The sequence below is a fragment of the Diceros bicornis genome, chromosome 2 (genome assembly GCF_020826845.1).
Source record: "Diceros bicornis minor isolate mBicDic1 chromosome 2, mDicBic1.mat.cur, whole genome shotgun sequence".
In the NCBI taxonomy this organism is placed as follows: domain Eukaryota; kingdom Metazoa; phylum Chordata; class Mammalia; order Perissodactyla; family Rhinocerotidae; genus Diceros; species Diceros bicornis.
The window spans coordinates 88854437-88877960 of NC_080741.1; the positions used below are offsets into that span (position 1 = coordinate 88854437).

The 23524-nt window shown below is 54.1% G+C and overlaps 1 protein-coding gene across 3 annotated transcripts in view; it reads left to right on the forward strand.

Moving 5' to 3' along the window:
* The window catches only part of WNT7A (Wnt family member 7A), a 65705-nt gene that overhangs the window by 21269 nt on the left and 20912 nt on the right, over nucleotides 1-23524 (forward strand). For all 3 annotated transcript variants that reach the window (XM_058566193.1, XM_058566175.1, XM_058566184.1), the window contains exon 3: nucleotides 3287-3558. In XM_058566193.1, the coding sequence (XP_058422176.1) occupies nucleotides 3287-3558 (272 nt within the window). The remainder of the gene's footprint in view (nucleotides 1-3286; nucleotides 3559-23524) is intronic.

Here is a 23524-nt window from a genome sequence, read left to right on the forward strand (position 1 = left end):
TGATAAAGGGGACACAGTTTCCTGTCAGATGCTGGAGCCCGCTGCACCTTGGAGTCATTTAATCCCTGGGGACAGTTCCCACTGGTCAGTATGGGGTGTCTGGAGGCCGAATCTGCAGCTCAGCTCTGCTGCCCACCAGTTGGGTGGCCTGGGCAAGCCAGTTCTTTCTCTTGGCCTCAGTTTCTTCAACTGTAAATGAAGATAAATGAAGACTTCTACTCCTTACCTCACAGCCCTCTTACAAGGAACTGTTACGATTGTCATCAATAGAAATTGTAATAAATCTAGTATTTGGGGCCACTTTCTCGTGTAAGGCTCTCTGCTAAATGCTTTACCTTTGTTAATTTTTTCTAGTCCTTTCAACCACCCTAAATAAAGAGGGTGGTTGTCATCCCGATTTTATAATGGAGGAACTGGAGCACAGAGAAGTTAGGTGACTCAGTCAAGGTCACACAGCTAGAAAGTGGTGGAACAGGGTTCCCTATCACCCATCCTGTTCTCTTTAGACTCTCTGTCTGACTATTCTCTTCTCTGATGTCCTGAAGAGTCCAAGCTCACTGTTTGGCTGGCTGCCTCCTCCAGGATGTTATTTTCTTGTGCATTTGATGTGAGCTGGGGCTTGGGGGCTCCATCTCTGCACCCCTAGGTGTTTTGGGGAATCACTGGCCTGGGCCCAGTTTTCTCCCTTGGCTTGGGAGCCCTTGGAACATGCAGGGGGATAAAATTTGAGCCTTAAATCTGTGCAAAGACGGGAATGAGGCTCCTAGTTCCCGGGAGATCCCCGCTTCCCCACCCCTCACTCTCCCGCCCCCTGTTCACGCTGAGTCAGACCAGCTTACTTGTTGGCTAGCTTTGCTGGGGGCAGGGGCCGATATTCCAGCCTGCCCTCTCCCTGGGAGACTGTCTATCTAGTGCTATCTCTTTTCCAGTGTCCCACCTCAGCAGGGCTCGGGGCCTGGGCTCCTGCCCTCAAGGCCTTAATTCGAAAGCTCCCTCCTTTGCAGATCCCAGCAACAGGAGATGGCCGCATTCCTTCCGTTCCTACTTGCCCCTGCCCTGCTGGCGGTCAGCTCTGTCTTCAGGACGTGGCCCCAACGGGTTCCCTTCCTTCCTGTGAGCCCAGACAAGCATTAGTAAATATTAGGCAAAATTAGTAAATCTTAGTGAAAATTAGTCAGCATTTCTTAATTTCACAGAACAGAGCTGTTGTCGGGTATCCAGCCTGCCAAATTGCCAGCCTGTGTGCTTGTCTACCCTGTGGCTGCCCCCATCAGTGCTGCTCTGTGCAAGCCCTCTGTCAGGCACCTGCTACGTACGTGGGTTCTAATACCAATACAGTAACGTGTGCAGAGCCAGGACCCCAGGAGGTGCTCGGATAATGCTGTTTGCAAGTCCCCAAGGTTGAGGTATACTGAGGGGAGGGAGCAGAGCCTCCACTGCGGAGTGCCCAGAGCAGGGCTGTTTGTGGAGTGAGACCCGGGGCTAAGCATTGTGCACACACCCTCTGCTTTCAGTGCTTGGCAGCTCCTGCCAGGTGGGCACTGGCGTGCTCCACATTTCACCGATGAGGAGACTCAGGCTCAGAGAGGAGAAGGAACTTGCCCAAGTCACAGTCAGTAAGTGGCAGAACTGGGATTTGAGCCCCCGTGTTAACAGGGACACCGTGGATGGGCTGGCACGGAATGTCAGAGCAAAGGGGCCCTGGCACAGTGAAGCCGTCCGGTCCAGCAGGTGGCCAGGCCGACGTGTCTGCAGGGCAGGAGAGCAGTGATTGCGACAAGGGGTTGGGGGCATAGGTTGTTTGTGTCTTAGCAGCCTGGGTGAGGGAGGCCATGAGGTGGGTGGGCTGGGAGGAAAAGGTCTGTCTGAGTGGGGTCTGAGTGAGCTGGGACTTGAAGCCACTTGCAGGTTACCTCGTCCACTTCCTCCCTCTGCTTCAGCCATCCCCATCCCAACATCCTGGAACACCTCTTCCCGCCTCATCCTGCTTGGTCCGATGCGCCTCTTCTGCCTACTCTGGGTTCAGGGGCCTCTTCCTCCAGGGTGCCCTCCCTGAACCCCACCCCACCATGGCTCTGTGAGTGAACTTGCTGAGCACTCCCGCGGGGCTCACACCATACAGGGCGTCCCACAGAGTGCGCTGGGTTCATCTTCATCCTGGACAGTGGACTCTGCTCCCGAACCCGTTTTGCAGATGGGGAGACTGAGGCCCAGAGAGGCTAAGAGACTGGGTGGCAGCACTCCTGCACCCTGGCTACTCGGGACCCTTCCACCCCCACTTAAAACCCAGCACCATCCTGCAGGGCCCTTGGAAATCCTAATACATAGCTCCCAGCCTCCTGCCAAGGCCGTCTCCAAACAGCTAGGAAGAACCTGTGGGTCCCCAGACCCCCCGCTGAGCCTTCCTGTGGCTGCACCTGCTGCCCTTTCCCCTGACCGTGGGTGGTGCCCTCCCCGCTTCCCCAGCCCTTGCCTTCTGCATCAGACTGAGGCCTGGGGACACAGATGTGAAGGGGCCGGGTCCCAGGCTTCTCTGGAGATGCTCACAGTCTCGGAGGGGGCCACAGAGAAGAGGAGGGAGTGGACCTATAAATGGCAGGTGACACACAGCAGTAATAACATAATAACAGGGGCCACGAGAACGAGAGCTGCTGTGTCAGGCAGGTGCCATAAGCCAGGTGGAGCTGAGAGCTTTTCACAGACAAACTCTCACCGTTTTCTGTCATCGCCACGAGAAAGGTGCTATTGCAAAGTCCCCATTTTCCAGCCAAGGAGACTGAGACACAGGGAGGGGTCGTCGCTGGATGAAAGCCACAGAGCCAGAGATTGACATTCTTGGCATTTATCCCAGCTCTGGCTCCAGAGCCTGTGCACACTCTAGGTGTCCAAGAAATGCTGCTTCACTTTGTGTCGCCAGATACTGTGAGCGTCGTGCACGTGCACAGTCCACACCACCCTGTCGAGGGGGGTCGGGAGTGGGTGTAATTGACAAAGGTCCGCTCATCTGGCCTTCCAGAGCCTGGACAACCAGCATACATGCCTTTCTCCTCCACCGCCCAATCAACTCCCCAAGGACACTCAGTGATTGGGGATTGAATGGGTGTGTGCATGATGTGGGGTGCTCAGGCATGTCATCACAAGACAGAGCTGTCCTGGAGGGAAGGAATGGGAGCTCAGTAGATCTTTGTGGAGCCGTTACAGTGAGCTAGACTGCCTGCTTACCCAGGCTCGCCTGCTCCCAGGCTGCCCTGGGCCTGACCCAGTCTTTCCGCTCTTCTCCTCACAGGGAGCCGGGAGGCTGCCTTCACGTACGCCATCATTGCTGCTGGAGTGGCCCACGCCATCACAGCTGCCTGTACCCAGGGCAACCTGAGCGACTGTGGCTGTGACAAAGAGAAGCAAGGCCAGTACCACCGGGACGAGGGCTGGAAGTGGGGTGGCTGCTCTGCCGACATCCGCTACGGCATCGGCTTCGCCAAGGTCTTTGTGGACGCCCGGGAGATCAAGCAGAATGCCCGGACTCTCATGAACTTGCACAATAACGAGGCAGGCCGAAAGGTAGGCAGCCAGGGCGGGGAACTGGGCGGCTCTTGCAAACATGCTGCAAAGCAGCTTATTCATGACGGCTGGTGTTGGGTCCTCTGTGATGAGCCACAGGGCGCTGCCCTTAGCCTCATTCTGCGTGACTGTGTTGTTGATTTGCTGCTGCTCGGGATTTGTGTATGGCCTGACGCTTGTCGGTTGCTGAAGAGGTTGAACAATTGAATCTCTCTTAAAACAGTTTGGGTGTAACTCAGCAAGATGGAAAGAGGGACGGATGTGAACTCTTTTCCTTGGGTCCACGAAATCAGCTGCACAAAACTGTGTGTGGAGGGGTTGGGGTAAGTTCAGTAGGAGTCATTCCTATGGAGCAGCTGCCAGGGCCACTAACATGTCCTTGGTCACCTTAACCAGGATCTGGAGCTCAAAATAAAGGAGGTGACCGTTCCCTCTTCCCTGCCTCCTCAGATCCTCCTGAATTCTGGGCTCAGCTTAGAGAGAGTCAGGGATGTCCCAGGATGTTTCTAGTGGAGGTGGCTGGGTTAGAAAGTGGGCTGGAGCCCCATCCTGTGAGGAGCTGGCTGTCCCAGAGCAAGGGATCAGATGGCTCTGCAGGCCCAGAGTACAGAGTGATGGTTCATGGGCTGGGGGTGGGTCACAAGGAGGCAGGTCCTGCCAGGGTGAGGGCCAGCCATAGCCACTGAGAAAAGAATTGAGTTACCAAGAAAGGAGTGAGCTCCCCATCCCAGGAAGTATTTGAGCAGAGGCAGCTTGACCAGGCATCTTGGAGCACCCAAGTCAGGGCCACCTGGCTTGGGCAGTGTCCTGGGCTGAGGCCTGAGGTTGGGAGTGGGCTCTGGAAGTGCCTGCAAAGGTCGAGGTGCTCAGAGCCCACCCTGGAGCCCCCAGGCCCAGGAGGTGTTGGGAGAAGAAAGATGTCTGATGTCGGGTCAGAGCTCCATAGAGGTGTCTGTGGGCCAGGATGGGCATGGAGGGAGCACTCGATACCGCCTGTGTGGGGAACGGACCACTGCAGTGACAAGACGTGTGGGCACCACCAGCAGCCACAAACACGGGCGCCCAGTGGGGCCGGGCAGGAGCAAGAATGACAAGAACGGGGGAAACCGTGCACAGGGCTATGGTGGCCAAGGAACACAGACCCCATCGATGGCCCCCAACTCGGCTCCAGCCCATTGTGGCTATATGTGAATGCTGCTCAAGGGCAGCCACATACTCTGATTTTAGACTCAGGTTTTTATGTGCGATCACTGTTTTCAAGTGTTGACATTTAAAACTGGTAGTCGTCAGTAACTCTTAAAAATTTAGAAAAAGTAAAAGAGAAGATTACCATAGGGGCTCAAACACACATCTCCTGGCTAAGTGTGGGCCTCAAGTGACAGATGATGGAGTGGCATGGCTCTTGTTCTGCTAGAGCATGTCTGTGGGCCAGCAGCCTTCTAGCTCTCGCTGCATCTGCTCACTTAATCTTCACGGCATCCCTACGAACAGTAGCATCATTATCCCCATTTTACAGGTGAAGAAACTGAGGCACAGAGCGCTTGAGTAATGTGCTGAGGGTCCCACAGCTAGTAAGATGAAAAGCCAGAATTCGAACCCAGTGTGTCTGGCTCTTGAGTTGGCATTCTTTGCATACCACAGGCTGCTGCGGCGTGGTGGTCAGAGCGCCTGCTGGCAGTGGGCTGCTGGGATTCAGATCCCAGCTCTGTCACTCGTTCCTTCCCTGGAAGGAAGCAGAGCTGGCAGGAGTGTCCTCAGGGCTGAGGTGAGCAGGGAAGCAGACAAGGCAGGAGAGCCCTTACCCCAGGGCCTGGCACACACACAGTCCTCAGCACAGGGTGAGTGTGATTACACGTTGTGCAAACATGTGTCACGTGGGAGGGAGTCTGTCTGGTAAGTGGTGTAGGGGGTAACCTGCACACTTTGAAGAGGAGCAAGGCCTCTCGGCGTGTGGACGAATGAGAGGTGCCAACTGGCCCTTCTTCCGGCCTTCAGAGGCCTCCCCACCTCCTCGTTTGCAGCCTCTGGCCGCATCCTGTGTGTCAGAGCCTCGCAGGCTGTCACAGTGAGTCACAGGCAGAGCCGCTCACCTGGCCTGTCTCAGGATGAGGTCCTAGGGTACATTGCAAGGCCTTGCCTGTCCAGTCCTGTGGCTGGAGCTCCTGCCCAGGCCCAGCACATCCTCCAGGGTTCTCAGCTATCATTCCTGCCTGTTTCTGTGGTCAGGTCACTCTTTAGGGCTGAGGTCACAGGTCACAGGCTCCCTGCTGCCCTTGAAGTTCCTACTTCCTGGAGGTAGACAGAAGGAAGACAAGTGGCTTCCCTCTCCCAGGCTCAGTTTCCTCATCTGTGGCTACCTGGTTGGGCCACTGTGAGAATTAAAGGAGTGAGTGCCTGGCCTGGGGTAACAAAGGTTCAGTGTGTATCGAGTGGGAGAGGGTTTTATAAGCCACACAGCCCCAGCGGGTGTGAGGGCCACGGTTGCTGTTTAAGGCAGCTCTTGGGCGATGCAGACGATGGGAGCTGTCAGCAGTCATAAGACCAACCTCAGGGAGCGTCCTGGAAGAGGTGGGCCCTAAAACATGAGTGAGGTTTGGCTAGGCAGAGAAGAGAGGTGAAGGCAACCCAGGTCTGGTGTGGGGAGGAGTGACCAAAGGCCCAGAGGTGGCTGCTGGGGCCGGTTCAGGGGCCCAGACTGGCTGGTCTGGGGGTCCCTGAAGGGGTAGCAGAAGCTGGAGAGCCTGGAAGGTCACCTGCCAGGCCGGGGAGTGAGAGCCTTGCACTGTCCCGCAGATCTTCCCGTGGTTGCCTTCTCCTCACTGTTCAGGTTTCAGCTCAGATTGCCCTCCTCAGAGAAGCTTCCCTTCTAGTTCCTTCCTAGCCTTTTCCTGGATGTTGCTTTGTTCTGGGCTTTCTCCCCTCCCTAAACCAAAAACTTGACAAAGACAGAGACCCCGGGTGTCTCATTCACAGCTGCACCCGGGGCCTGGCATACAGAGGCGCCCTCTATATGTACCAAGTGAATGGTCAAGTACGTTTTGGTCACTGGGGAGCCGCTATTGGTTCTAAAGCAAGGGAGGGGCAGAAGTCTCAGAAACTGACTCCAGGGAGGCGGAGTGGTGTCTTCGGTGGGGTAAGGGCCCAGGTCTGGGCAGAGTGCAGGCTGGGCCTGACCTGATGTTTCTGAGCAGGAACGGTCTCCCAGCTGAGGGAAACCCAGCTGAGGGGATGCTCCTGCAGCCTGCCCAATGCCACTCTGGCTCCAGAGGACCCTTGCGAGTGGCTTCCTGGGACAGCAGTCCAACCAGGCACTGTGTATTTTTCAGGGCCAAGAGGTGGAATTCAGGTCTCCCCAGTGTGCACAGGGAAAGGCCTGACTAACCACCAGTCTGTGTCCTTTGTGGTATCGGGGTGCAAACAGGCCCAAAGAGGGTCCCAACTGGCCCTCAGGTACCCACAGCAGTGACCACATCGCTCAGCTACAGCACAGTGGGAAGGTGGTCTCCCAGCCTAGCCCCGTACTCCTTGCCACAGGGCATCCCAAGGGCCCAGACACATATCCAAGTAGTCAGGAGCAAGGACCACCACCTCGCCTGGGGTGAGTAAGGCTCCGTGTGTCTCAGCTCTGGGTCCCATCCCTTCTGAATGCCTCAGTTTCCCCATCTGTCAAATGAGACTGTGACCCTTACCTTGTTCCGGATGCTCAGGACCAGGTGAGGGCACACATGGGAGACCCCCCGATCCTGCAGTGTGCCGTTTATTTAAAGGCCTGGGGCCCCATCCTAGAACCCCCAAAACAGGCCTCCATGAGCCCCACGCACGCACGGCGAAGTTGGGGAACCGGCAGGAGTAAAGGGGCCAGCCTGCAGCCGCTCCTGGCTGAGCTCTTGGAAAGGATCACAAATGTGTTTATCACTGGCTCCCTCCTCCTGCTGTGGGGAGACAAGACTCAACCTGACCACAGGCTCTGGGGCTTGTTGGCAGCTGGTGCAAGAAGAGGAGGCGGCGGGGGGAGTCAGGGAGGGGATGCACGTCCCGAGGGGCAGAGGTGGTGGCAGGCCCGAAGACGGGAGACCCAGGGCAGCCCACCAACTCCCCTGGCAGAGGAGGGAGAAGAAACGCTGTGGGGCACGTCCTGCTCGCACTCGTCTCCAGTTTGGGTCTGAGCAGGGCAGAGCCAGACAGAGCCAGGTGCTTGCCCGCGGATGTGGCCACGGGGCTAAGGAGGTGGGGGCAGCGCTGCAGGCCCAGGTGGGGGCTTTCCCTGCCCTCATTGTCTCCTGCAATTGTGTGGTCTGCAGGGTCGAATCAGGTAAGGTTAGAAGAGAGAAATGGGGGGGTGCCAACAGCTCTTTTGGGATTTTAGAATCATAGTCTCTCTCTATTGGAGTTTTGGGGCCGTCGTATTTTTGGATTGAAATCACAGACTGTTCCGGTTGGGATTGTAGAACGTTAGGTCACATCCTCACATGTGGGGTTTGGAATCCTGGGATCTTCGGTTCGGACGGAGAGAGGCAACAGAAGTGTTGGGGTGAAATCCTTGGATGGCAGAACCCTTGTGGCTTTGATCATTTCTTTCCAGGCTTCTGTCAGTAGGGAGATGAACTAACCACAATTCTTGCCCTCAAGATGCTCAGTTTAGTGAGAGGGGCAGATGAGAGGAGAAAAAACAATGATTCAAGGCTGCACACCACTGGGAAATTGCAACACAGAAGGTGCAGAAAGGGGCTCAGATAAGGGAGGGGTTTCCTCTCGGAGCAGACTGGAGACCTCTAGGGGGAAGAAGGGACTGCTCAGCAGGGCTTTGAAGGATAAGTAGGAGTTCTCCAGGTGGACAAGGCAGGTGGGGAGGAGGAGGGAAGTTCAAGAAGTTAACGGCATGTACAAAAGCATGAAGTCCTAAAAAAATATGGTCGGGGGCTGCATGTGTCTGGGGAAAGGGAGAAATGGGTGGTGAGGCTCGGAGGGGGCTGGGGCCACATGCAGGGCCTTGAATGCCAGGCCAAGGAGTGAGACATCCTCCTTATACTGGGGTTCCTGAAGAGGCTTTGGTTGGGGACTACCGTGGGCAGGTTTCTGGCCCTCTCTGGGACAGAGTAGACAGCAGAGTGAAGGGGACAGGGCAGCAGCTGGTGCCCAAACCCAGCAGGGGCATCAGGGTGGGCGGGAGGGACAGCTGTTTAGGAAGCAGAATAGGCAGGACCCGCCTTGGGTTGCGTTTGGGTTAGATGGGTGGGCACCACCCCTCACTGGGGTCAGGAACTGGGACAGGGGGAGATCGGTCTGGGCGAGATCATCATCCCCAGGGTGCCTTTGGGCGTGGAAGTGGGAGACCCTGTGGGCAGCAGGTGGGGGTGCCCAGGTGGTGCCTGGATGTGAATTCTGGAGAGAGGTCTTGGCTGGAGCCACTTCCTGGCAGTCATCAGCGGGAGGTGGTAACAGAAGCCCTGGCGATTGGTAGGATTGCCCAGCGAGAAGATTCAAGTGGGAAAGCCAAAGAGCTAGGCACAGCCCTGGGGCAGTGGGCCCTGGGGCAGCAGGGCTATGGGAAGCAGAAGAGCAGTCCTGGAGGGGGGAGGAGAGCCAGGAGTTGGCCCTGCCAGATGCATTCTGGAGCACATGTGGAACGCCCCCTGCGGGGTGCAGAGCAGCCCAGACTGTGCTTTGAGCCTCTGCTCTGTCCTAGCTCTGGAACCGCACCCAAGGGCCCACTTTCTCCGCGCCTCCACGATGATATTGCCCCTGGCCCAGCGTGCTGTCGAGGCCTTGCTGTGTGCTGAGAGTGAGGTGCTCAGGGAGCTCTGGGGGCCTCCGGGGAGGGAGGGGCCCTCAGCAGCCCCTTCCTGGGAGTGAGTGGTGCCTGAGCGCAGGAGAGGCAGCCCTGGGGATGGGGGCCCGGCTGGGACGGGGCTGGCCCCTGCTGGAATGTGCCGCTTGCTCCGAGGGAGGTGAGCTCAGGGGGATGGAATTCCACCAGAGTGAGAAGTCACCTCCCAGTCCCTGCCCAGCCTCTCGCTCACGGAGGGTGCTGGTCGTGTCCCTTCCTGCCCTGCCCCGTCTGGTCCGGGTGCTCCTGGGAGCTGGATTCTCCCCTGCCCTGGCTGCAGGCAGGCCTGTGAGTCAGGGGACACCAGGATCCGGCTCCTGGCACCTGGGGCGGGGCCCAGATAAGGCTTGCTCAGCTATGCTCCTCTCCGCTCTCCCGAGGGCCACTTGCATATTTCACCAGATAGAGTGGTCAGCGGTGGCATGTCAAGGGCCCGAGGAGCCAGGCCCTGCCTGGCCTGAAGCCGGCTGACCAGGCCAGGCTGTGAGGAGGCCTCCTCGGGCTGCCGTTCCCTCCATTCCTGCCCCAGATCCAGGCGCAGATGTGGGTTCTCACCTTCCCAGATGGAAAGGCCTCTAGCCAGAATTTGAGGGACTTGGACCAGGGATGGCCTGGGCGAATCTCATCCCTCCAGGGCCTTGGTGTCTTCCACCGTGGGACGTTATGGTCTCAGAAGGGTCTTCCAGGTCTGACGTGTGGGGAAGCAGAGGGCACAGGGTTCTTAGGACCACTGGACACCAACGTTGTCTGCAACCACACACTCTTGGAGTCGCCAAGCTTGTTCCTGCCTCAGGGCCTTTACACATGCTGTTCCCTCTGTCTGGAATGCTCTTCCCTCAAATCTTTGCATAACTAGCTCCTTCTGTTCCTTCAGGTCTCTGCTCAGATGTCCCCTTCTCAGGGGCGCCCTCCCTGACGCGCCTCCCCTGTATCCACCTCAGCTCTCTCTGTATACCGCCCCGCTTTGTTTTCTGGGTGACACTTGCCACCATATGAAGTTGTTCTACTTACACAGCTCTTTGTGCCGTTGTCGCTGTCTCCTCGCACCACAACGTCAGTACCCAAAGGATCGGGGTGACACAGGTTCACAGCTGCATTCTGGGTGCCGAGAGCAGTGCCTGGCAGACTAAGTGCTCAAGAAACACTGGTGGAGTGAGTGAACAGGACAAGTATCTGCTCTTACCTTGGGAGTGTCCCAGGAGTAGGGTTGCCAGGTAAAATACAAGACTCCCAGTTACATCTGAATCTGAGATGAACAACAAATATTTTTTAGTATGAGTATGTTTCAAAGATTGTGTGGGACGTACATATACTAAAAAATTATTCATTGTTTATCTCAAATTCAAATTTTATTCAGTTTCTTGTATTTTTTAATAAAATTTCTTATGTTGAGATATTGTAGATTCACATGCAGTTGTCAGAGCACAGAAAGACCCTATGTACCCTTGGCCCAGTTTCCCCCAACAGCTTGCAGAACTATGGTGCAGCATCACAGCTGGGGTATTGATACAGGCAGGAGACACAGAACATCCCCCCAAGGATCCCTGTGCTTCCCTTTGGAGCCGGATCTACTCCCTTCCCACCCTCCCTCCCTCGCCCCCTCCTAATCGTTTGCAGCCACTAATCAGTTCTGCATCCCTATAATTTTGTCATTTCAAGAATGTTTTATAAATGGAATCATACAGTATGTAACTTACTAGGATTGGCTTTTTTCACTCAACATAATTCCCCCGAGATGCACTCACGTTGTTGTGTGTATCAATAGTTCGTTCCTGTGGTTACTGAGCAATACTGTATGGTGCGGATGGACCACAGTCTGTTTGACCATTTGACTGTTGAAGGACATCTGGATGTCTCCAGTTTTCGGCACTTACACATAAAGCTGCTGTGAACACGTGTGTCCAGATTTTGGTGTGAACATAAGGTTCCATTTCTCTGGGATAAATGCCCAAGAGTAGTGGCTTGTGTGGTCGTGGCATGTTTAGCTTTGTAAGAAAGTGCTAAACTGTCTTCCAGGGCAGCTGTGCCATTTTACACACCCACCAGCAATGTACGAGGGGTCCAGTTTCTCCGCATCCTCACCAGCATTTGGTGTTTTCGGTTTTTTATTTTTGCCATTCTGATAGGTGTGTGTTATAGCTCACTGTGGTTTCCAGTAGCATTTTCCTCAGGACTAATGATGGTGAACATCTTTTGATCTGCCTATTTGCCATCTGTGTCTCCTCGTCGGTGGAATGTCTGTTCATGTGTTATGTCCATTTTCTCATTAGATTGTTTATATTTTTACTGTTGAGTATTGAGATTTCTTTATATGTTCGAGATGCTAGTCTTTTGGCAGACATGTTGTTTGCCAATATTTTTTTCCCAGTCTTTGGCTTGTCTTTTTATCCTCTTTTGCAGAGCAAAAGTTTTTAACACTGATAAGGTCCAATTTATCAATTTTTCCTTTTGAATAGTGCTCTTGGTGTTGCCTAAGAACTCTTTGTTCAGCCCTAAGTCTCAAAGATATTCCCCTATACTTTTTGCTGAAAGTTCTGTAGTTTTACATTTTATGTTTAAGTTCGTGATTCGTTTTTAAATTAATTAATTAATTTTAAATCAACAAAGGTTTCTTTTTTTTTTTTTTTTGGTGAGGAAGATTAGCCCTGAGCTAACATCCATTGCCAATCCTCCTCTTTTTGCTGAGGGAGACTGGCCTGGGCTAACATCCTACCCCTCTTCCTTTAACTTTATATGTGGGACGCTTGCCACAGCATGGCTTGATAAGCGGTGTGTAGGTCCACACCCGGTATCCGAACCTGCGATCCCCGTGCTGCTGAAGCGGAGCACAAGAGTACTGTGCCACCAGCCAGCTCCTCACTAAAAGAATTTTTAGTGAAGCGGAACGTGCGCACTTCACCACCACGCCGCGGGATTGGCCCCAAAGTTTTCTTTTTTGAATTTATTTTTAAAAATTTATTTATTTTTAATTGTAGTAAAATATACATAACATAAAACTTACGATTCTAACCATTTTAAGTGTACAGCTCAGTGACATTAAGTACACTCACATTGTTGTGCAGCCATCACCACCCTCCATCTGCAGAACTTTGCCATCTTCCCAAACTGAAACTCTGTCCCCATTAAACACAACTCCCCGTTCCCTTCCCCCCGCCCCTGGCAAACCCCGTTCTACTTTTTGTCTCTCAGAATCTGACTCCTCTCGGGACCTCACGTGAGCGGGATTGTACAGTATTTGTCCTTTTGTGACCGGCTTATTTCACTCAGCCTAGTGTCCTCAAGGTTTCACGATCCATTTTGTGTTAACTTTTGTATAAGGTGCACATTTTAGGTCAAGGTTCATTTTTTTGTCTATTTATGTGCCCTGTAGGGGAGAGTGGCCTTCGGACAGTGCTGAGGAGGACTGTAGAATCATTTTAGAACTGGAGACTCTCTCTTCCTTGGGCCCGTTTAATAGATGAGAGACGGCGACCAGCCGTGAGAGCCCCCGCCAAGGCCACAGGCACCGAGTGGAGGAGCAGGATGCACAGCCAGAGCCTGGCTCCCAGCTCGGCCTCCTCCTGCTCCCTGTGGCTGGCCCAGGCGGGTGGTGCTGTGCTGGATGAGGTGCTGACGTGGGGCCGGGGCCAGCCCACTGGGATGACCAGGCTGGGGTGTGCGGGACCAAAGGAAGGAGCCAGGACGGGTCCGGAGCGGAAGCCACTGAGGAGTGGTCAGCGAGGAGCTGGCCCAGGCCCTGGTGGAGGATGCCCACCAAGCCTGAGGTTTTTCCACTTTTCTCCGATGACACAGCAAGGGCAGGGCCCAGCCAGGTCCGGTCAGTGATGCCACGGTGATAGCAGTGGACAGTGCCCGGGAAGGGAGGGGACAAGCTGGGAGGCCACGGGGTGGGGAGCAGGCGTGGGACAGGAGCAGTGCTTCCCGCAGAGAAGGGAAACGTCCATGGGCCCCCGCTCCGTGGAGCCTCGTCCACGGCATCCCACTGTGCTCTGGGTGGGCTGCTAAGACCACCTCCCCACCCTAACTCAAGATGGACACGGGCAGCCTGGGGCAGGTCCAGAGAGGGTGGCTGGACGTCCTGGCCCTGGAGGAGCTCAGGCGGCTCAGCGTGGAGTAGGGCAGCCTCAGGGAGCCGTCGCTGTCCCCTGTCACTGAAGTGCTAGGAGTGGTGGTTGGTGGGAGGGTAGCAGGCAGGACGATGACCCAGGAAATAGAGGAATGTGGGGAAGATGCAGGTTTCAGCTCCAGTGAGAAAGAACTTGCTACTGGAAAGTGAGACAAGCTGGAGGGCAGGTCCGCATTTGCTGGGAGAATAAAGACACGATTCTAATGTTAGCACTAGAAATGCATGTACTGATTTAATCCCCACAACAGTCCTACGAGGTTAGCATTCTCTGTTAGCATTCAACAGTCCTATGAGGTTGGCATTTCCATTTACTAATGGAAAAACCAAGAAACAGAGAAGTTAAAAAACTTGCTGAAGGGCACACAGCTGGCAGGTGCCACCCTGGGATCAACCCAAGTAGTCTGGCTCCAGACTCAATTCTTAACCACTGAACTGTCCCGCCAGCCCCCGGGGTTCTTGGACTCGGATGTGTTTATCTCCACCCCCGGTTCCGACATCCTGTCATCCTAAGATGTTATCCTAAGGTTCTCAGATCCCCTGTTTTGGGGATCTTGGAGATTCTGCAGTCCTTAGCCCCCCAAAGGCTGCGATTATCTGGTAGTTTGGGGATTGGGGATTACTCAGGCACTGTGAGTCCTCTCCCACTCTGGTCGTTGTGGACAGTCCTTGGGCCACCATCCTCTGCCTGGGAGAGGACACTTGGAGACCAGGAGGGACCTTGGCTGTGGGAGGGGGATTCGGCACATTGCCCCTGCCAGCAGGTGAGGGGGCCTGGGTTGCCATGGGGGTTCAGGGTGCGACTGGACAAGGTGGTGCCCGGACTGAGGCATGCCCGGGAGTGCTCACCCTGGTGCAGAGACCTGGGGCACCTCCTGCTGTAACAGTTTCTGGGCTTGCTCAGCCTGGTGAAGGCAGCCTGGAGAGCCACATCCTCTCGCTCTGCCAAATCCTCCTTGTCCTTCCAGGCGGTTGCAAGAGTCACCTCTTTGTCTCCCAGAGCCCAGCCTGGAGCTGGCATACAGTAGCTGCTCTCAATGATGTGGTGCGCTTATAGCTGCCCTGTCCAATGTGGCCACCACAGGCCACGTGTGGCTATTTACATTTAAGTTAATTACAAATAAATAAGATTAAACCTTCCATTCCTCAGTCCACGCTCCCAGTGCGAGGTAGCCACATGTGGCTGGTGGCTGCCGTATTAGACAGTTCCATCGTCTCAGGAAGTTTTGTTGGACAGCGCCCGCTGGCTTAGAGTGGTGGTGGGCACAGATGTTGGTGGGCACAGATGTCAGCAGCGGTGGGAGCCAATGCTTCCACGTCCCTCGCCCCCAGCCAGCCCAAGGAGGGTCTCAAGTGGCCATCTGATTTCTCTTGGAAGGAATTCCCAGTGTGGCTGCTGGCCCTTCAGCTGGGGGCTCATTGGAAACCTACCTGAGGTGGAGGGGGCAGTAGGCGAGGCCCTGAGAGGCCCAAGTGAGGTGAAGCCGAGGGGGCTCCGTTACACCACGGTGAGACCAAGTCAAAAGGCGCCCACCGAGGACAATTGCCGCCTTTGTCCTCCAGAGGGGACTGGGACTCCTGGGTGTTATCAAATCTGCCGGGATGAGGGAAGGGGAGCCAAGTGCTGGTGGGGAAGGCGGGGCGGGGGGTGGAGGGTGAGATGGGGGAGGCATGGTCCTGGAGGCAGGTGGATGGGGCGGGGCCCAGCCACGTGAAAGAACTGGCCAGAGCTGCAGCCTTCACTTTCCCTAATCCTGAACACTTGCGTGTCCTTTCAGGAGAAATCCAGGTGCTATTACGTTCTGAAAAAGGGCTCCTTGCCTGACAAAGGGGCTTCTTTAAATCATCGCCTTGCGGTGTGCATTTGAGATGCGAACAATGCAGACTGCTCACAATGGTGGGTGCTCCCCCTGTCCTGTCTGGGGCTCTGTCTCCATGAGTTAATCGGTTTCACTGGCCCTGCGACCTTGGGTGTCCTTGTTAGCTCCGTGTCACAGATGGGCAGCTGGGGTCCAGGCAGTGACCTGAGCCGCGTCCCAGGCTCCGGGCAGTCCTAACTGCAGTAGAATGAGTGCTCCCCTGAGCTCGGGGTCTCCCCAGGACACTGCAGCGAGGGGGGCGTGGGGGTGTGAGGCTAGCACTCAGCCGCTCTGTGTGCCCCTCTCCAGGCTGGATCTACCATGTGCCAGGCCCATTCCAAGTGCTCTCCATAAGCCATCTCACTAGGAAGGGCCTATTGTTGTTATTTCCATTTTACAGAGGAGGAAAACTGAGGCACAGAGAGTTAAATGGTGGACTGAGGTTGCCCAGGTAGAAAGCATCGAGCCAGGACTCCCTCCGAGTCAGCCCGTCTCTGAGCCCGTGTTCTGCCCGTCCTCTGTGAGGCCTCTTCTTAGCCCTCAATAGTGCGTGTGTGTGTGTGTTTTGGGCTTGGAAGGATTGGTAGTATTTTGAAATAATGGTTCTAACAACAACATTTGTAAAACACATTATAATTTGCAAAACCTTTTTTTAACACTTTCATGGCCCAGACTCACAACTCTCCTCCAAGTGAGTGGTGCAGTTGTGTGCATTTTGCAGGCGAGGCGCCTGAGGCTCTGGCCGGTGCCGCTCAGTCTGCTGGGAGGGCGGCTCTGCGCGGGGTTGTTCTTCCCTGGGCTTTGAGAGTCCTAGGCCGGGAGGCAGGTCGAGGGGCTCCCAGCACACTGTGCTCTTGACTCGGGAAAGGATGCTGGGCTTTTGTTCTGTGCTAAGAAACGGGAATGACGTGGCTGTGGAAAGAGCTGCAATAGAAACCCCAACTTTGCAACTTGTTTGCTGTGTGACTGTGGGCAGTCTCCCCGTCTGAGCCTCAGTTTCCTCGCTGGGACAAAGGCCGTGCTCATTTGTACTTCTCAGAGCCGCCGTGCAGACTGAGAGATGATGCCCACAAAGTGCCGAGTCTGACACTGTCTTGCTTGGGGAGTGCTCAGACCAGAGTGGCTGCTCTTATGAATGTTGTTAGCGGTAGTAGTCATTTTAAAGCCACAATTAGGTTTTAATCCCTATATTTATTCCTAAGGATCTTTCTCGCTCTAAAACTCCATGTTCTCCATGTGCTGGCACATGTAGCATGCTGGAAGGACTTGAGGAGAAGGAGTCCAAGAGGTCACTGAGATTTGTCACTTTACTAACAGAGAGGGTCACAAGGGGACGAAGCCATTGCAATTCCACATTGGTCCTGCCCTCTCCAAGACAAGTGAGGTCCCTCTGGGTCTCTCAGTCATGTCTGAGCAGCCACCTGCAGAGAGAGCCTTACCCTTGTCCTTTGCGGCCCCATGCCGCAGGAACCCAAGTACATGCCACATTCGGGCACCTGCAAAGTGGTCCATCAAGTCCAGTCTCCAACCCAGATCTCTCACCCAACTCAGGCCTCGCGATCCAGCTGCCTCCCACTCGCACGACTGGCTCATGAAGACCCACCTGTGCCCAGCCTCAGCGCTGGCCTTGCTCCCACACACTGGCCTTCACCCCCAGCTCAGCCCAGAGCAGCTCCTTCCTTCAGTTGCCTAGGCCGAAAGCCTTGCCTTTGCCCTTGACTCCTTCTTGCACACCTTACACCCAGCGTGTTGGTTCTACCTACAACATCTATCCAGAATCTTCCCCTTTCTAACAACCTGTACCCCTGACCCCTTGGTCCAAGCCACTGTCATCTCCTACCTGAGGAAGTACATCAGCCTCCTAACTTGTCTCCCTGCTTCCACCTTGGCCCAGTACAGTCTTTTCAAATGTAAATTAAATCAGCGCCCCTCCTCTACGCATAACCTCACAATGGCTCCCAACTCACTCAGAGTAGAAACCCAAAAAGTCTTCACAATGGTGACAAGCCCTGCATGACCTGGGCCCCTGTAACCCTCTGACCTCACCTTGTTCTACTTCCCCTGGCTCACTCTGTTCCACCTACACTGTTCCTCAAACACACTGGGTATGTCCCTACCTCAGGGCCTTTGCACTTGCTGTTCCCTCTCCCTGCCCCACTTGCCCTCCAGATATTTATCCCCTCACCTCCTCAAGTCTTTGGTCAAATATTACCCCCTCAAGGAGGCCTTTCCTGGCCACCCTACTTGAAATTGCCCACCAGTCTGCCTCGCCCCTCCTGTCGCCTTCCCTGTTTTCTCTTTCTACGTAGCCTGTATGACCACCTGACATAATGTGGATAGTTTGCCAAATTATCCCACTATGGCTGGGAAAAGTTAGAGTGTTTGCTGTAGGAGGCCTCCTGTGGGAACAGTGCAGGCTCAGACAGAAGCTGCCTTCTCACCTTTTAAACTTAAGAGTCTGTGCTTTCGATATTTGTTCCTATGGGCCAGCTTTAAGTGGTGATTTTATTTTTAAACACCGGTGTAGCCCCTGTCTTACTCCAGACACTGTTCTAAGTGCTTCCTACATATTAACTCAGAAAATTCTCATCAGAACCCAGTGAGGTCAGTGCCATTATTATCTCTCTTTTGCGAATGAGGACACTGAGGCACAGAGATGTTGATTGACTCACCCAAGGTCACACAGCTGACAGAGAGCCAGGCTCTGAGTCCAGGAAGGCTGGCTGCAGAGTCTATACTCCTGCTCTACTTCCTCTCTTTTGTGCATTCATTCACTCATTCATTCATTAGATGTTTGTAGCGGGTCTTCTTTGTATCAGGTGCATGATTTTAGAGACCAACAGGTGACTAGAAAAGGGTTCCCACCCTCAGGGAGCTCAGTCTAGTAGGAAATGCAGAACAAGTCACTGAGGGGAAAGGAAAAATATATTCCCTCAGCAGACATTCCCTGACACCTACTAAGCTCAGCCCTATTTTAGGCACTGGAAATCAGAGATAATAAGACACAATGTCTGCTTTTGAAGCGCTTACATTCTAATAACAGAGGGAAAGGGGAATTACTGCATGTAAGCGTGATAGCATGAACTGGATTTTGTGAGAGAGAGAGTAGGAAAGTGTAGGACCCTGGAATAGGAGGTCTAGCCATTTGGAGATTGGTTTGGATGGGTGGATGGCTGAGTGGTTGGATGGATGGATGAATATGTGGATGGATGGATGGATAGCTAGACAGACAGACAGACAGACAGACAGAGATAGTAAGTATTTGGAAGATGGTTGGATGAGTGGTTATGTGGATGGATGGATGGAGGGACAGATGGGTGCGTGTGTGACTAGATGGACAGACATTAGAAGATGGTTGGATGGATGTTTGGGCAGCTGGTTGGTTAGAAAGATGGATGGATGGATCATTATTTGGAAAGACGGTTGGTTGAATGGATGTGTGAAAAGCTGAGTCGTTGCAGGCAAGTTGGACATTTTCCCAGTGAGATCACCTGACCAGCTGAAAGAAAGGGATGGAAATCCATGCGTTCATTCATTCAACGAATGTTTATTAAGCACCTACTTATGTGTCTGGTAGTGTTTTAGGCTCTGGGATTAGATGGTATTTGCCGTTATGAAGCTGACATTCCAGAGGGAAAGCAGAGGACAAACGAAACATCGAATACGTGTGGAATCTACTGTCGGAGACTAATAAATGCTATGATGAAAAAGTAAAGCAGGGTGAGAGGGCAGAGGTGACAGGAGGGAGGCATTTGATTTTAGGTAGTCAGGAGAGGCCTCTCTGAGAAGGTGAGATCTGAACAGGAAGTGAGGAATTGAGCCATCTGGGGAGTAGCATTTGAGACAGAGGGAACAGCAAATACACAAGCCTGAGGCAGAGGCCAGTGTGTCTCTCGCTAGTGAGGAGGAGATGAGGTCACAGATGGGTATGTTTGGGCAACGGGGGTTAGGGGAGACGGCAGATCACCTCCTGGGCCCTGTGAGGAGTGTGGGTTTCGTTGCGTCTGGGAAAGCCAATGGCGGCCTTTGACACCGGGCTGATCCGCACTTGGAAAGGCCGCCCCTCCACGCTCCACTCTCTCTCGGGCTCGCAGCCCTGCTCTCCCCTGGTGGCTCCTAGTTGGGAGGCCGTCAGCATTTTAATCAGCTCCGCTCTCCATGGTTTACAAGTCAACCGTGAAACAGGCCCTGGGCAACATGTGGCCCCTCTGAGTGATTTACTTGCTCACCATTTCTATATTTAGTGCCATTTAATGCCTGTGGGCCACATTTTCAGAGAGAAAAAGAGGGAGGAATTGAGAGGGAGTTGGTTAAGTTGGTTTTTTTTTTAACACATAGATCTATTTTTCAGTTGTTTTCTGAGATTATTTCCCAGGCTTTAAAAAGTTACAGGATGCCAACTAATGGTGTGTTCCTGACACTGTTTATTTGTAAACCCGAGTCTAGTCCCTTGCTAAGCTGCCCTTTTCTCTTGACAGTGTGTGTTTGCTTCCGGGCAAGAGAGCTGGGTTTAAGGGACATCTCAGACCAAGTGTGTGCATCAGGGGCGAAGGCCTCGCTGACTGCCTGTTCCACAGGGTGCAGACTGGCTCCAGGCCGTGCACTCCCACCCCTCCTAGCAGGGATCCCAGGCCTCCAGCAGGGCGTCTGCAGGGCGGCTCAGAGTTTAACCTGCACTCCATCACTGGGCAGTGTGTGGAAACGTGGCTTCTGATTCCCCTGGTCTGGGGGAGCCTGAGAGTCTGCATTTCCAACAAGCTCCCAGGTGAGGCCGTGCTGCAGGTCCTGGGGCTACGCTTTGTGCAGCAAGGGTTTTGACCAACGCTGTCCAATGGAAATTAATGTGAGCCACGCTGTCCAATTTTACATTTTCTAGTAGTCATATCAAAAAGGTAAAAAGTGGTGACATTAAATATAATAGTATATTTTATTTAATCTAATATGTCCAAAATATTGTCATATGTAATCAATATGAAAATACTGAGATATTTCACATTCTATTTTTTCCGTAACAAGTCTTTAAAATCTGGCATTTGCGTTACACTTACAGCACATTTCAATTCAGACCAGCCAGTTCAAGCGCTCGTGTGGCTGGTGGCTCCTGTGTTGGACGGTGCAGATCTCAATCTGGCTTGAATACCTCTGGTGATAGGGAGCTCGCTCCCTTATGAAAAGTCCGCTCGTCCCTGCAGGCCCTGAGTTGGAAACTGCCCCCTAGGACAACTGGGAAGAGCCAGCCTCACTCTCTGGGTCCCCGGCCAGGGGGCATCCTCTGCAGGGAATAGTCCTGCAAAGGACTTGAAGCCCCCTCCTCCAGCTCCCTCCTCTGAGGCAGGCACCTCCCGCACTCTGCTTCAGTTAGCCTCACAGCAACCCTGATATGGTTTTGTTGTCATTATTCTGAACCCCCAGTTTTCTTTGAAGAACCAGGCTCAGAGAGGTTAAGTGATATTCCCACGGTCACCCAGCCAGGAGGTGGCAGAGCTGGGACTCAAGTCGGGACTTTGAAACCTCTTCTCCCTCTGCTGTGACAGGGTTTCAGAGGACCTTCCGGGCCCACCTACAGTCCTCCAGACACACGGGGCTGGCCCACGTGGTGCTGACAGAGCCTCAGAGATAGCAGGAGGTGGGCATCAGAAGCCACACAGCTCTTGGTGGCAGGGCCGGGACAAATCCCGAGTCCCTCTGAGCCCTGGGTCTCAGCTCCTGTGGCAGCTCCTTGTGGCTTCAGAGCAGTAAGGAATCAGTTATTCCTCAACCACCACCCCCCCAACCAGGGGGAGAGGCGCCACCCCACCTCAGTGGCTGGAAACTGCCCTGGGATAAAGATAACCCAGGGTGTTTTTCCCAGTCGCCTGGCTGGAAAAAACCTGACTCCACCGGGGGCAGGAAAAAGGATATCTCAGGGGAGGTGTCCCTGTGCCCATGTGCTCCAGGCTGCCGGGCAGTGTGGAATCTCGGTCCAGGCCAGCCCACCCTCCTGGACACCAGCTTCCACGCCCCAGACAGGAGTGCTTTTCTTCTGGGATAGGGGGTCCAAAGGGCTTTATTGGTACCTGGTCACCCCGGTAGGCCTTGCTGGGCTTGGAGCAGTTCACCTAGGGGTGGACGGGGCACAGAGGGTGTTCAGCCAGCATGACCTGACTCCTGGGTCTTTCCTCCATGCTCTGGAGCATCTGTCCCTTACGTCCCCTGTCCCAAAGCCCCTCCCTGGGGACTTCAGCCTTGATCTTCTGTGGACTAAGTCAAGGACTCTTCTACAAGACCCCGCCGGGAAGGAAATGGCCATCTAGGCTCCTGAGCCAGAGTGAATTCATTCATTCATTCATTCACTCACTCGTTCATTCCTTCATTCATTCGGCAAATGCTAGCTGAGCGTCTCCCACAAGGCAGTCCCCTTCTAGATGCCTCCTGAACAAGAAGGACAAGGGCAATATGTTTCTGGAGCTGACATTTAGGTGGAGAGGAGAGAGGCAAGCAAGTCATCCTCCAGTGTCCCTAGTGCTCGGGAGGACGTAAAACAGGGTGCTATGAGGGGGGTGACGTAGGGAGAGTGAGCGGGGCCACCTCGGAGAGGCTGGCCAGCGAGGGTTGCTTTGAGCAGCAGACTGCAGCTGAGGAGCTGCAGGAAGGGTGTCACAGGCAGAGGGAACAGCAGCTGTGGAGCCCCTGAGGCGGGCATGGGCTTGGTGTGGTTCAGAAGGACCTGACGTGAAGTGTGCACAGAGGCGATTTGGCAGGGCTGCGGGGCAGAGGGTGCCCTGGGGCCCCAGGGGACAGGCCGAGGTGGTGGTTCTCGTTGGAGGCTGCTGCCTTCCTGCCTGACCCTCACTGTTGCCCTGCCGCGTGCCGGGCTCTGGCCAGGAGTAGCAAGCCTGGCCCTCGGCACGCTCCGCCTCGTGGCAGGTCAGGTCCCACTTGCCTTCCCTTCCTTCCTGGGGCCCCTGCCCCCTGGGTTTCCCAGCCCCCAGAGGCCTTGGCCCAGATGCTCCTGTGACCCCACCCATGACGCCCTTCCGCTTCTCCAGTGGGGAGCTCCTTCTCATCCTTCAAGACCCATGGGTCACCTCCTCCGGGAAGCTGTCAGCGAGAACTGCTCGCTTGCCCAGTGTCAGTATGGGCCCCTATTTCAGCCCAGTCTCCCTGTATGAAGACTCTTACTGGGCCAGTTGTCTCCCAGACTACACTGGGTATTTCTTGAGGATGAGGAAGGACCTTGTCTGGCCCCCCTCACCTCTCCAGCACGCAGCACAGGCCCCGAGTGGATGGAGGACCTTACCAGGGCTCTCTACCCCTGGCCACGTGTTAGAATTCGCCTGAGGACTTTGAAAAAATACCAGATGCCCAGCCACACCCTAGACCAGTGAAATCAGAACCTCTGGGGGTGGGGCCCAGGCATCGGCAACTTCTAAGGCCACTGATTCTCCAGGTGATCCTGCAGTACAGCCTGGGAGGAGAACCTCAGACACGGACTGTGAGCATCTGATTCAGTGAGGCCCTGGTCAGCCCCACATCCTGCAGACCCTGGAAGACCCCTGTCATTGCAGGAGCAGCTGTGCTCAGTGGTTCCAAGCTCCCAGGGTTGCTGGACCAATGGGGGGTCTGATCTGGTTGATTTTTTTATAACAGTGTTGAGATATCATTCACATACCATATAATTCACCCATTTAAAGTGTACAATTCAGTGATTTTTAGTGTATTCACAGAGTTGTGCAACTGCAATCAATTTTATAACTGTTTCCTCATCCCCAAAAAGAAATCCCATACCTATTAGCAGTCACTTCCCACTCCCCTTCCCCCCACCCCCAGGCAGCCACTAATATGCTTTCTATCACCATGGATTTATCTCTTCTAGACATTTCATATAAATGGAATCATACAGTGTGTGACCTTTTGTGTCTGGCTTATTTCACTTAGCACAGTGTTGTCAGGGTTCATCCATGTTGTCACATGTATCAGCACTTCATTCCTTTTCGTGGCTGAGTAATATTCCATTGTATGAATATGCCACATTTTGCTTATCCCTTCCTCCATCATTGGACACTTGGGTTGTTTCCACCTTTTGGCTGTTGTGGATAGTGCTGCTGTGAACATTCTTGGACAGGTTTTGCGTGGATGTACATTTCTGGGCTGACCATTGCACTGTCCTAGTGGTTA